The 15,848-nt window shown below is 33.3% G+C and overlaps 1 protein-coding gene across 1 annotated transcript in view; it reads right to left on the bottom strand.

The window, feature by feature from the left end:
- Window positions 1-15,195, bottom strand: part of LOC111052171 (lipase 1) — a 34,927-nt gene extending 19,732 nt beyond the window's left edge. Inside the window, exon 1 of the mRNA XM_039438868.1 lies at window positions 14,636-15,195. Within this exon, the coding sequence (XP_039294802.1) occupies window positions 14,636-14,791 (156 nt within the window). The 5' untranslated portion in view covers window positions 14,792-15,195. The remainder of the gene's footprint in view (window positions 1-14,635) is intronic.
- Window positions 15,196-15,848: the final 653 nt, after the last annotated feature.

Below are 15,848 nucleotides of genomic sequence, written 5' to 3'. Positions count from 1 at the left end.
ACAGATATACGCGCCGCGAACATGAGCAATTAACTTTTAATTGGCTGATGCAAAGCTTTTTATATCTGTATCTTACAGTTTCTGTAAAAATACAGATATAATCAGCTGATTAAAAGTGAATTTAGTTCGCGGCGCGTAAATCTGTACGAACCTTTATACGCGATGTTTACAAATTCAGGTTGATTGATAATTTAAAACATTTTTTTTTTTTTGCTGAGGATGATGCCCACATGAGCTATTGACTTGTGCATGAGTAATTAGACAGATAATGATGAGAGATGAGCGGACCCACGGCTTTAGATGTATTCCGAACCACCACAAGTTGAAAATAGAAAATAATGAACAGAATGGAATAGATTATGAACTCATTAATGTCTTCTACTAGTCCTACTCTATAATCTGATGATTAACTTATTAGTGTTTTATACCAGTCCTACTTTATCATCTATCCATAGTGAGGTCCACGTTATAATGGCAGTGGAGAAAGATAGGAGTTAGAAGAAAAACGTTGCCGAACCTCTGTCTTGTCAATGCCTTCTATAGACGGTAGCTGATACAGATTTATTGGTATAATATTAACTGTTCAATCTCATTTAAAATAATAAATTATATTTTATCAAGCGAAAAAATATATTTTTCAATAATCTCATAATCAATTTTCATAATTAATTAAGGTGAAATATTTTGTTATTTTTTTCAATTCTACATTGTTAAAAGACGATCTGGCAAAAGAGCAAAGCGAGAAAGAGATAGCACTATCGACTTTGTTGAATGATAGACAAGGATAGCAATAGCATTGCTAATCAAACACTGCCATTATAACGTGGACCTCATTATAATCTGGATTGAAATCATTTCTAGCATTAATTTTCACTCCTCTACCAGTTCTCAGTTCTCAGAATCACACTATCCAAATATTTCTATCTATTTCCCAATAGTCCCAATCTATCCTTAAAAGTCCCGCGCGTTAGCATTTGAATTCTCCAATTCGGCTGCTTATCAAATGATAATAAAATGTTCGATTCTGGTTTGTTTTGCAATGGAATCTTTCCGCCAGGTCATTGAAAGAAGTAACTTTCCAGTTGTCAATTCTTTTTCGATAATAAGCCGCTCTCTCAAACAGTGACTCGCGAAATTGAAATTTTTGAAAGCCTAGATCGTCTAACAAGATAGGCTGATTGAGGCGATATGATATATTGAGCTTGGGAGTCAGCCTCTAATGTATTAGCTACTAAAAAGGTTGCTTAACATTTATTATATTAACAGGATGCTTAGTGTAGAGTAGATGGAGACTACGTTATGTAACTAAGGTTTAAAAGGATTTAGCAACGAAATTGGTAGAGCTTTTACAATGAATTTCACTATTTAACTTCAAGTTAACTACTCAATTGCTAAGTTTAGTCCTTTGTCGAACAACTTAATGCTTAGAGAAATACAAATCAAATGCTTACAGTCTGTAATGTTAAAACTTGTAAAATCATGAAAATCTAAAGAAAAAAGCTTGATAAATATTAGACAGTATGCATTTAACAAATAAACTATTAATGTTCCATTGCCAGAAAACAATTATTACAATTTTAATAACATTGCATTTCTTATTAATAATGCTTGCCATTCAATTAGTTCGTATTTTGAATCCAATACTAGTTCAATTTTGTTCTTTTAGATATTGTTTAATGAATTCAATTGCGCATATCCAATTCCAACATTTGTGGATTCATTTCTTATTGATCATAATCATTCCTTGATTACCTTATCAATACAACACAATAAATAAAATTCATTCATTTATTATACAAAGCACTATAATCATAATATGACTATGACCATGAAGAAAAAACTAGGCTGAGCCTGTACCATTTTACTCCCAAATTTTGATGAGAATGCTATATTGTTCAAAGTATTATTGGACAAATAAATTGGAGAGAACATAACATATAAGTATTGATTATTGAGTATTGAGTAAACTCACTAATTGAGCCCAATTATCTATCAATTTTTCCACAAGTTTATGTTGAAACTTATTCAAAATTCTATCAATTTCACAACCACATAAGCTTGGATGATCAATCATAAAATAGGAACGTATAATTTTTAATACTTATTATTTCTATATCAGTACACTATTATCAATACCTACTATTACTTCGTAATAGTAATAGTAGGTATTGCTATTATGAACTGTAGTTGATGACATAATATTAAATTAATCCCAGTTTCAATTTACAAGCTTCTGATGTATCAAAAATTCTTCAATAATTGTTATTAATAATGAAATCAAAATCAGTCTCGAAGTTCTATTTCAATTTCTCAATCATTCAATTCCAATTTTAATAATCTAATGACTCAAAAGTTTTTAATTCTTCAATTTCAATTTCTCAATTCTTTAGATGTCCTCGACACAACACTCTACAAATTACAAATACATCATACTGCCCTAAAAAATAACTCATAACTGAAATGTAGGTGAACTTTTTCAATTTCAATTATTTTGAGTAGTGAAAGTGTAATTTAAATTAATCACCAGCTCGTTACTATTGGTATTTCGTCAGATATTTTTGGTGTCGGGTATAATCTAGGCACAGAATTATTCCCAACACTACTTGTAAATTAGAATGAATCCATCAAACTAAATCAGCAAGAAGTTATGAGCTAAAGCTTATATATAACCATAGATCAAGGATAAGTAAGGAGATAACCCATGGTATAGGGGCAATAGGTCTTAATTTTGCTGTTACCCGGAGCCGAAGCTCCACGTAGTTCCTGCCGTCCCAAGCTAGATGGCGCTGCCTGTCTTTCTTCAGCTTGCCGCTCAAAATTCAAAGTTCTCACACACACACTCTCCCATTCACAGCTTTCGTACGAACATCCATTTACGTCTCACAGACTTTGCTCAAGGCCACGCACTCTACTCAGCTGCGTATCCAGCAAAAAGTGCTACATCAACAGATGCATTGTTTGAAATTGTTTAGTTGCTCCATGCAAGGAAAGATCATTTCAGATTTCCAAGCAAAATGTATGCCTTCTATTCAACAATAGAAAAATACTCAATTACTTGTGATTGTAGGATTGAATAAATGAATATTCAATTGTTGCAGAATGTGAAATGGATACACTCCAGTTTATGAGAAAGGTTCTTTTAGAATGATTATAACACTTCTGAAGAGAATTTTCAAATCCATTTATACAGTTTCTCAAAAGTACAATAATATTCCTATAATACCTATATAATACCTAAGAAACTCTCTGGGAAAATGTATGAGTTCGCATTAATTTCTTGTCTCTGATATAACTTATCCATCTTACTTTCACATATGAAATGAGGGCGTATCATGCATTGCATCCTATGCTATAATATACTCACAGTACTATATACTTTCAATACTTCTATATACCTTCTATCCATCTTTCCTCTTTGTAAATCATTCTACATAACTCTATCTATGTTGAAACTGATGATTATAATTTATGTAAGTATGTGTCCTTTCATCGTAGAATAATGTTTGAACCTTCTTTCGGGTGACTGAATCTTGAAAATCTCATTCATCAGTAGTTTTTGTTTCGCTTGTCATCTTGTCTATTTTATTTACCTTGTTTATTTTATTTTTCTCATTTGTCTTTATGTCTTTCACTAACTTGTTTTATCTGTACTCTTCTCCTCATGTCTTTCTTTAGGACATTGATTCTTCGTTATCTCACTCTTAAATTGAATATATTTATTTATTTATATGTTGACTAGCAGGTAACCCGTGCTTCGCAAATGTCTACTTTAAAACTTGACGTAATCTTCAAGAATTGAAAACAGGCCTATAACAATCCTCGATTAATTTAGAATCTATATGAAATACGAGTTGATCAGTCCAATAGCTCAGATGTGATAATAATACGTCAAACATAATTTCCCCATCCCGTACGTGTTTATAAGCCAGTTCTTTCCTTTATTATAATTTCCTTTTTCTCTCCTTTATAGATCACAATACAAGCTCGCTTAAATTATACAGTGGAGTCCACGTTAAAATGGCAGTATCTGATTGACATTGGTGTTGCTATCCTTGCCAACCATTCTACAAAGCAGATCGTGCTATCCTTCTCTACCTACGCAATGTTGTCAAATCGTTTTTTAACAATATAGAAATATAATTAACTATCCTTCAGGCTCGCTTCGCTCACCATATCCGTCTAGCCAGGGGGCTCCGCCCCCTGGACCCCCGACTGGATCGTCCAAAAATGAGATCAGCGGGCTCGCTTTGCTCGCCTGCATTTTTCATTTGAGCATTCATTTGATTCATTCCATCAGAAAGTCAGTGTACTGAGAAAACGCAGAAAAGCTGAGAAAGACTCTGATTTTGGGCGTATCTTTGATGAAATATTAAAGTCACCTCATCACAAAATTTTTAGACCCTAGCTAAACCTCTGTACCAAATTTGAACATTTTCTGTCTATTACTCGATGAAAGAACTGAGAAAACGCAAAAAACCGCTAATTTTGGGCGTATCTTTGGCGTTATCTCAAATTCCTTCTAACACAACATTATTACACCCCAGCTGAGCTTCTGTAGTGAATTTGAACATTTTCTGTTCATCTGTTCTCGATGAAGCTGAGAAAGCGCAAAAAACGCTGGAAAAACGCTGATTTTGGGCGTATCTTTGGAAATTTTTCCAAATCCGTTCTTAGTGCACCTCTAAAGGGCCAACTGAGCATACCTACAAAATTTGAACGTTTTTGGTCCGGTAGATTTTTAGTTTTGCGAGTGAGTATTTGCTTGTAATAGGAATTATAGATAATGAGTCAACAGAATTAAATATAAACGAAGTATACTCGTCTGTATAGAAGGCAACAAAATCGACAACGCTGTTCTCCTATCTTTCTCCATTGCCATTATAACGTGGACCTCACTATAGTTAATTATAACTCGTTAACTAACTTAATAAATAATTTATTCAATGATTTTTAAATAGTATGAACAGGAAAATAAGTGAGCGATTTGGAAATAGACTCAATTGAATGGATGAGCTCCAACAAGTCTCACAAAGTATGAACTGAAGAAGCTTATATTCAACCAATGTACCTAAAATACATTGTATTCAACGATACAAAATGAAATGACATTTTATTATTTTATTATGACGCCTGAGAAACAAACCATGTGTGATATTTATTTTTTTATAAGTTGTCTATTCTATAATGCTTGATTGCTCCTGGTCTATCTAATTATCTATTCGAGTGTAACGTGACATATATTATAACACAATTGAGTACCCAAAACAGTTATTACCTTATTCATTGCATACGGTATGCTAAGTAGGTAACTATACTTAACGGTTCAGTGCTTAATAATGTTGCCATTACGTCTTGATGTGTACATATTATTATCAGTTTTCTTGCATTATCTTACTTTTTGGAGTGAAATAGAGGGGAAGAAAATTGGAAGAAGAAGAAGAAGAAGAATGTGGTGGATGAAACATATGAAGAGGAGGTGGTGCAGGATATTTTTAAGATAAAGGAGGAAGGTAGAGGATGAGACAGAAAAAGAAGAAAAAGAGGAAGTTATAGGAAAAAGAAGAAGGGAAAGAAGGAGGACATGAAGAAACAGAAAAGTAGGACGAAAAAGAATAATCATAAGAACGGAAATTGAGCGATGAGGAAAGAGAATGTGGTTAGGAAGAAGTGAAAGAAGACAAGTAAGACGGATGAAATATGAATGGAGAAGTGTCCGTGACGGAGAATAAATAGGAAGAGGAGGAGAGTGATTGATGGAAGAAAAAGAATGAGGAAATAAGAGTACGAGGAGAAGAAGAAAAAAATAGGTTAAATAAGAATAACGAATAGAATGGGATTGGAATAGTGTCATTCGAATAGAAAAGTGGAGGAGTAGGAAGAAATAACAGATACGTGAAGGGAAAGAGAAGGAGAAGAAGAAGAAGAAGAAGAAGAAGAAGAAGAAGAGGAAAAAGAAGAAGAAGAAAAAGAAAAACAGAAGGTGAGAAAGAAGAAGAAAGAGTTACTGCTTGATTTCAAGTTAAGTGGCAGTTATGATTTTCAAAAACCTTCGGTTCGGATCCTACCTAAAACTAAAGGTTGAAGATTTTAACTTCGTTCCTCATTGGGGAACTAACGATATCACAATAATATTTGAGAAAGAAAAGTTTTGAGTTGATCACATTTACTCCTCTCTTAAACTTTACCATGAATGAATTTATATTGATGAATCAATTGTGATTACGCAAGAGCACAAGCCTACAGCTTATACTGGCATCATCTCAAGAAGAAAAAAGAAAGAAAAAAACTAATATTGAGGAAGATGATCATTTAATATAGTAGTCTAGTTCAATAAGCTTCCAAATTTGAAAACGATAAGTTTAGAAACTTCCATAACCAATGTCAATAAAACCAATTTCTTCCTTATTATCCAAGCTGACAACTATTTTCCACTTCCTACTCTTGAATTTAGTATATCAAAATTCTTCTACTTCAATTAGTAACACTATTAGTATAAGTATGTCCTGATCAACCACTCAATCTATACTTCAAGACTCAATTTTTACCTCAATTTTATCAATGACGCAACCAGAATCAACGTAATGAACTGGAGAAATAAATTTGGAGTAATAAATAAATTGATTCCAACTAATGAGGCACAATCAAGCTTTCTGATTGACTTCAAATTGCAAGTGGATTATGACAGTAAATTAGAGTTAGATAGAAACTAGAGGTCGACCAACTTATTATTTAATTTAGGATTAGTATTGTGACCCACATGCGTTAATTTGACTATGATAACCTGAGTTCTCTTTCATAACAGAGGTGCTTTATCGTATTAGGAACGAATATTATAAAGTAAATAGAATTGACATTTATTACAAGCAGTTCCATAAGGAGTCTTCATAGTTTTATGTATGTATATTTTATGTATTACAGTATATAGTATGCTGGGTGTATATAATATAATGTTGCAGTTGCTTCTGATTTGAACATTGGGATGCCGGTTGTAAGATTAGTGAGTTTCACTTTGAACTGTCATAATCCCTTATAAACTAGTAGTTCTGTGAACAGTAGACCTCACGCAGTATTCTCATCCACAAGTACCTGATTGAAACTATAGATCTTATGGAAATACAGTAATAGACTGGCTTCTCCACACATCTGTGTAATCACTTGTCAGCTGATTTATGATGAATAATTCTATAGTCTGATTTTTACTCTAATATTGGCGTATGAAGGAGGCTACTTATTCCTTTTATATTATCCTTGAAATGCAAAATTTCCAAAAACCTTGTAGATACGTCGACGCGCAATTAAAAAAGGAACATACCTGTCAAATTTCATGGAAATCTAATACCACGTTTCGCCGTAAATGCGCAACATATAAACATTTAAACATACAAACATTTAAACATTAAGAGAAATGCCAAACCGTCGACTTGAATCGTAGACCTCACTTCGCTCGGTCAATAACATCAATGCATCCCATTAAAATAATGCTGAAACAGATGGAAATAAATATTGGAAGTTGCATTTGTTCAAATGCTAATTAATGAATAATTATTATTAGGCGAAAGTCCCAATTAAATGCTGTAAATCACCCAAAAAAAATCTTCCCGGGCTGAAAAATAATTTTTGTATAGTAGCGCTCATCGAATTTCCATCCAGCTGTTTACCCTGTTGTCAATATTTGCAGTAGCAGGAGTCTTCGGGTGATTTACAACATTCAATTGGAATTTTTGTTAAATAATAATAATGCTGGAAATTGGGAGCGAATCTGACTATGGTTTTGATAATGAGTATTATAATGGTACAGCTATGTTAATGATGAGTTCTAGTATCAGTCTTACGGTATATAAAATAATAAATTCGTATGGCTTTTGTTGGTGGGGAGTTCCTTGCGGGAATTTACGGTATATAATTAGTATCGGAATGAATCAGATAGAGATTAGAATACACATTTGTGTATCCTAATGTGAACTTATTAATTGACGCAAATGTGAATGAAGTAGAGATAAATGAAGAATTGTAGGTGTTATTGAAAGGTATTTTGCTAAACTCTATTGAAATAATAGCATAGTATTTATACTATAAATTTTATGCTCTAAAGAAATTTTCATCTGTTAAAGAGCACGATGTATCTTGGACATTATAGATTGTGAAAGAGCAAATATTGTACTTTGGTTTATAGTTAGTATAGAAATAATTCAGAAATGTTTAAAGAATTCTAATTCTATTGATTCCAAACCAGAAAATAATCGATAGATGGATGAATAAATGAATGAATAAATCAATATTTCCTGTATTCTGTATCAGATAGAACATCAAATAAAATAAAACATTGGGCTTTTCTCAAGCAAAAAACTATATTTTATTCAAGTAACCCATCAGAAGACGATAGGTGGAGCTGGACGAGTGGACGAATATTCTACTAGTCAGATTGAAATGTTTCATAACGAAATATAATGTGATTATTGCATGATTTCAAAGTGAGAAAAACAAAATTCCAATAATCCAGTTGAAATTAGTGACTAATCTCATTATTCCAATTTCTAGATCACTGAACTCCATATAACTATCATAACATATATTTTATTTTTATCTAAAATATAATTGATTCAACTCGATATTCTACTTCAGTACGGTATCTTTCCCAAGTAAGATCCACTTCTCACACTGTCAGAACTCCTCATAAAAAACACCAATGTTTCCCATTCAACTAATGCTGACATTTTGTAGTGGAACTCACTATAGAGCCATATACGTCTCATGACATTCACTAGCGCCAACCTCAAATATGAATTATTGATATTATTATTACTGACTTCTATTGGAAATGTACACGACGATAATAATAGTTCTTCTTTTTAATGCGGTCGCTGTTTTACTGTTATCACTATTACTATAGTCTATAATATGATATATATGTACAATAGTATTATTAGTATCTTGAGCGATTCAGAATATGGACATATATATAGTCTAGAGTAGATATGGATATAGATATTGATTAGATATGATGAATATAAGTGAACAGAATATGGACATAGATATAGAATAGTTATGGATATAGATATTGAGTAGATATGAATATAAGTGAGAGTACAGAGTAATATCTATAAGCTAGTTACCACAGTTAAAATGGTGAGTGAAATAATGTGATTATCATATTATAATATCACTTTCACAATCTAGAAATATTTCTCAATCTTGTAGTGTTACGAATACTAGTATGATAGCATATTTTGAATATAGTTTTGATGTTCTTGCACGTTGAATTGAGCAATAGAGAATGTTTTTGATAGGAATTGTCTTTAGAAATCCTAGCATAATGAGAGAATGTCAGGAATGTTACACTATTTTCCTTAAGTGAATCAGATCTTGTTTTGGAGTTTTTTAAAATGTTATAGTGATTCCTTATAGATAAAGATTAAAAGCTCGATTCATTTAATCTTAGTTCGTACTAGACCTTGAAAATTTTTTTAGGCTCCTATAGGAGCCTAAAACTTGAGGCTTATTCCAGAGTCTCAAATTCTTGAGGCTTCTATTGACAGAGAGATCTATTCAGATGTTATGCTGCGCTGTAATTAATTCCCAATCTGTCACTTCCTAATAAAAACATTCCCTAACATAAATCCTAACAATGCTTAGGCTAGGCGCATACCAGTTAATCAAGACAAGACATGATCAGACACGTTTAGTCACAATACTTCACATAGCTGCTTGTGACGCAACTCACACGGATTAGTCATTGCAATTAAACATGTCTTCATAAGTAACTATGTGGAGTATTATGACTAAACGTGACTAAAATAAAGTCTTGTCTTTTAGTCTTGTCTAGACTAACCATGTATCACAGTATCTAAAACATTTTGAACTCTACAGTGAGGTCCACGTTATAATGAAGGTATTTGACTGAAAATGATGTTGCTATTCTTGTCTATCATCCGACAAAGCATACAGCGCTATTCCTTACTACCTCCGCAGCTTTGCCAAATCGTTTTCCAGCAATGTAGGAATATAATCAACAGAATATTTAATATCAATTATGGAAATGTATTATTAAATAATAGGAAAACATATTTTCTTGATTAAAAATATAATTGATTATTTTCAAATTCAAATTCAAATTTTCAAATTTATTTCTCAAAAAACATACACAATTATAGTAATATAATGTTATAAACTATAACTACCTGGGTACCATCATCAATGAGAAATGGAATAACACACAAGAAATAAGATGCCGCATAGAAAAAGCAAGAGTAGTCTTCAATAAATTGAGTAAGGTTTACAAGAGTCACGACCTTACTCTATTAACTAAATTGAGACTATTGCGTTGCTATGTGTTCTCCGTTCTGTTGTATGGGGTAGAAGCATGGACCCTCGCAAAAGAAACAATGGTAAAGATTGAAGCTTTTGAACTCTGGCTGTACAGAAGAATGCTGAAAATATCCTGGACGCAAAAAGTTACTAATCAAGAGGGTTCTCACGAGAATGAACAAAGAACCGGAGCTCTTGAATACCATTAAAAGTAGAAAACTCCAATATCTCGGCCACATTATGAGAAATAGCTCAAGATACAGACTTCTGCAAGAGATCCTTCAAGGAAAAATCAACGGAAAAAGGGGACCTGGCAGAAGGAGAATTTCATGGCTGGCAAATCTGAGCAGAGAAAACTTCTATAATTAATTTATAAAACTTCTATAATTTTTAAAACTTCTATAATTGAAACTGCTATTATTAATTCTGTGATCTGAGGCTATGGTTTCACCAGTCATCTGCAGAGCTGTTCCGTAGCGCCGTCGACAAAATCAGGATAGCCATTATGATAGCCAACATCCGAAACGGAGCAGGCACGTGAAGAAGAAGAAGAAGAATGTTATAAAATCTAAAAATAATACAAGAAAAATACTATTAAAATATATAAAAATACTCCCAAAACTGCAGTATATTTTTTATGTCAATCATGTTTGAGGAGTAGCCTACAAGGTAAAACCTGTGCGTAGACCTAATTATTTAAAACAAAAGAATGAACAATGTTAATATTACATAAGTTATACCGGTATCAGCTATCCTCTCTTGAAGGCAGTGGCAAGACAGAGAATCGGCAACGCTGTTCTCCTATCTTTCTTTACTGCCAATATAACGTGGACCTCACTTGAGTAAAATATGATGTTGTACTTGGATGAATAAGCAATTATCTCATTGAAACTTGTGCCAAGAAACTTTCAGAGGGAAGGTACTTTTGTAACAAAAATTCCAACAAAATACTAAAATACCCTGACAAACCTACCAAAAGAATCCCAACATATTTCAACAATGCCATTGAAACAGTAAATTTAATTAAAGTGCCTGACCTTAAACACAGTTCAGGTGCCCTAATCATCACCTAATTAATCATACTACTACTTCACCTACTTAATCATACTTAATACTTCATCACCTTAATACTTCAGTATCTATCACTAAAATCCTATTATATTAAGCAAGCAATTTCTGTATATTTGTATTTTTATATCTGGTTATTTATGTTTAACGGATCTCGAAAACGGCTCTAATGATTTACACGGAATTTGGAACATAGTAGGTTTATGATATAAAAATTCGATTGCACTAGGTCTCATCCTTGGGAAAACTCGCTGAACGACATTGAAAGGATGATTCATCCTTGGGTGAAACAGCTGTGGATAGTAAAAAAGTGAGTGAGCGAGTGAGTATGTGAAAAATCAAAATATCGCATCCCCGAAATTCATAAAATGACATAAAGCCAGCTGTGAAATATAAACACGATCATTTTAGAGAATTGTGTTCTGTTTATCAATAAATAAAAATAACGAGCGAAGCTCGGTGCCCCGATAATGCTATCATTAAAATACTAAAAACTTATCACCTTATGACGTTAATCACGTAGTTCATAAATCCAGTAAAATACGTGTGTTCAATAATGAACAAAATGGAGTGATCCGTTGTCTAGTGGATAGAGTGCTTGCGTAGCAGCATAGAGATCCCGGGTTCAAACCTTCTCACAACCAAAAGTTTTTTAACCAGATCACTCCCGTGTTGTCGGATGGGCACGTTAAACTGTTGGTCCCGGCTGAAGTATGACAGTCGTAAGGCTCATTGACGGCTCAAATTATATATTCAGGCGGTGGGACCTTCCCGCAAGGGACTCCTCACCAACAAAATCCATACGAATTTACTTTTATTTACTTATGAACAAAATATCAATGACTTGTGTTAAACCTTGGAATTCCCCTTACGAAATACAGTTTCTCAATCCACCACAATGAAAGAGCATCACAGATGTATATGGTATCGAGAACATACAGTATTATATCTATTCACACACCCACAGAATAGCATAAATCTTCTGAATACAACTAAACAGCGCTCCGTGAATACAACGAAGAAAGTCCGTGTAGGTTCCATTATTATTATAAGGTTGTTACAGAGAACTGATACTGGGAACTTAGTTTAAGAACTGCTCCCACCTGAATAATCTTTGTTTATTGAATAACAATAGGATAAAAGTACTGTTAAGAGTATTAGATAATACTGTGTTAATGATATACCTGTGCATTACTGTATACTTGCATTAAGAAATGGAATGCTGGTGATCTTAGTTGAGAATGATTCTTGAAATACACGAGCTCATAATGAAATAAACTCATTTATGACGTACTATAGTGTGGTCCATGTTATAATGGCAGTGGATGAAGATAGAAGAATAGCGATGCCGATTCTCTGCATTAATTAATTATATTTCTATACTGTCAAAAACATAATTGTCATCGTTGTGGACCTAGAAAAGGATAGTACCACCGGCTTTGTCGAATGATAGACAAGGATAGCAAAACCAAAGTTGATTAAATACTGTCATTATAACGTGGACCTCACTATAGTAGGTAACCCGTGCTCCGCAAGGGTCTAAAAACTTGACCTACTGAAATCTTCGAGAATTTGAAATAGGCCTATAACCATCCTCGGTGAATTCGGAATCTTAATGCAAAATTTCAAGTTAATCAGTGATGATGCGTCATTCGTGAATTTCCTATCCCTAAGGCTCTTTTCTTTATTATATTATAGATGAAACAAATATATTAAACTTCTCGTTTAATTGTCATCTATTTTCAATTGTCGCTTGTGAACTGATGATCCATTGCATGACTTAGTTTTTTTTTTTTTTGCTGAAGGTGATGTCCACCTGAGCTTTATGCTTTGTGCTTGAGAAAAATCTTTTTCAGGAGATTAGGGAACTATCTAAAATAATGTGAATCCATTTATCTTCCAATTTGACTCCTTCCATTACCTTAATAGCAAGCCCAGGATTCATGGAGACGTTAAGCACTTATTCACAGGCAGAGAAACCCATAGAATCTAGAGCTTCACATTCTTCAAAGTATCTTCCCTATCATTATACCAATTTATTTCAATCTATAATAAATTATAATATTGAATGAAAATCCTAATTGAATGCTGTAAATCACCCCGAAGACTTCTGCTACTGTAAATATTGACAACAGTGTTAACAGCTAGATGGGAATTCAATCTATAATATTTATATTATGTGGAATGATTCAAATCATCATTCAGGAATATTGATGAAATATATTGAAAACAAGTTCTGTATTCTGGTATAATAATAAAGTAAATTCGTATGGCTTTTGTTGGTGGGGAGTCCCTTGCGGGAAGGTCCCACCGCCTGAATATATCATTTAAGCCGTCAATGGGCCTTACGACTGTCATACTTCAGCCGGGACCGACAGTTAACGTGCTCATCCGATAACACGGGAGTGATCTGCTTAAAAAACTTTTGGCTATGAGAGGGTTTGAACCCGGGATCTCTATGCTGCTAAGCAAGCACTCTATCCACTAGACCACTGATCACTCCTGGTATAATAATATATCTGCCTCATTACCCAGGCATAAGCCATGAGCTCATGTGGGGGCACCTCCTTCAATGAAAAGATTTTCAAATCTTGTTATAATTATAGTTTTTCTAGAAAAATACTTTCAAACTGAATATCTTTAAAATAAGATTAGTTTTCTAATAAGATTAGTTTATTAGCCTAATATACTGAAGGTTTATTTAATAAAAACTAAATTTGAAGTTATTTTTGGTAAATTGAATAACTTTCTTAAAAATTGATATTTTCAGAAAATGTTTGTTTTATTCAATCAACAATACCATATAGGATTCATCCTCAAAACTTCATGAATTTATTTTTTACCGAATTTGAAATGACCTGTCCCAAAAATTTTCATGTTGACGCCCATATCTCAAAAAGTAATAATCGGAGAAAAAATGTTTGACCTGAGAAAACTTTTTCATTTTGATAGGTTGATAGTATACAAATCGAAAAACTTTGAAAAAAATGTCACCAATAGAAAGTTGACACAGCTAAGCCTTTGCACAGACTTAGTCTACAAAACTACGCTTTGTAAATTACGCTCGACCAAATAATCATTCCAGCTAATACCTAAATTTATTCACTTTTACCAACTTACAATTTTTCTAAATATTTCGAAAAACATCGATATTTCATCTTATATAATCCAGTATAATAATTTGTTCACTACCCAACAAAGGTAACTGGAAAAATTGATAAGTATCAAACTTAATAATAATTAAAGCACTCAAAGCACTTACCGCACTCATAGCCTCTAGTTCTTTCTGGGATATCCTCCTCTGCCTTGCTCCCTCTATAATCCCACAACAGTCTATTAACACAAATAAATACACCAATACACATATTAAACTGTCACCTACCAACATTTGATACAGTTTTCTTCTGTCGAACAACATTTTATTTTCAATTTTAGTTCACTAGAAACGTCGATTTTTCACTTATTTGTTTCTCGTTGCATGAAATAATTATCATTGGATACATTAGTACACTAATATATTAATGGTAATTTCTCTGATTTTCTTTTTAAAATGCGAATTGTACACTGAAAAATCTTCGTGAAATAATGTACTACTGAATCTTCCGCTTGTGTAGTTTTTTCAAATCACAACTACATAATTTTCTTTAAAAAAACTCATCACACTTATAAAAAAAATTTTCTTAAAACTAATTCTGTACGATATTTTATCTCAGTTGTGTTCCTGAATCTCTTAAATTAAGAGCACAAATTCAACCGGCACTAGACATTTTTCCAGGTACACAATTTTTTCCAAGCGTCCGTCGATCTTGGAAGTTTGATACTGAGGTCTAAGTTTATTCATTTGGTTCATTGTGATATTATGCTGGTAACCCATGGGAGATGAGGGAGTTTGGAGTAGGAGAAAGAGGAGGATGAGGAGGAGAAAGAGGAGGATGAGGAGGAGAAGAAGGAGGAGGAGGAGGAATAGGAGGAGAAAGAGGAGGAGGAAGAAGAGAAAGAGGTGATGAAGAAGTCCACATGAATTTGAAGCTGAAGAGTACTCAGATTCCCTCTCTTTTGCTAAATTAGTTGAACCAATATGGTACCACTTCTTGTTTAGAATTCCCTTCCCTTCTACTACTGATAAAAAAGAAGAAAAGAAAGATGAAGAAGAGGTGGTGGAGGAGGAGTAAGAGAAAGAAAAGGTCTCCTCTCCTACTCACTGAGTCACTGTATCAATTCACTCTCGATTTCAGCTGTTTCTTTCCTTCTCTCTCAGTCTCCAACTCCCAATCTCCTTCATCCACTCACTCTTTCTCTCTCTACCGTTATTCCACTCCGTCGCTCTCACTCTTATCACTTCTTATTTTCTTATCACTTTTCACACTTGAATTCCTGAGACGGATTATACTAAGAAACATATATCTTTATTTTCCACGCAGGATACTCACTTTCTCACTTTACCGTAAAATAGTAAAAACCAGTGGATAGTCAAT

The sequence above is a fragment of the Nilaparvata lugens genome, chromosome 12, assembly GCF_014356525.2.
Source record: "Nilaparvata lugens isolate BPH chromosome 12, ASM1435652v1, whole genome shotgun sequence".
Lineage (NCBI taxonomy): Eukaryota > Metazoa > Arthropoda > Insecta > Hemiptera > Delphacidae > Nilaparvata > Nilaparvata lugens.
Note: the sequence above shows the minus strand (reverse complement) of the source record. Positions and strands in the feature narration are given on the sequence as shown.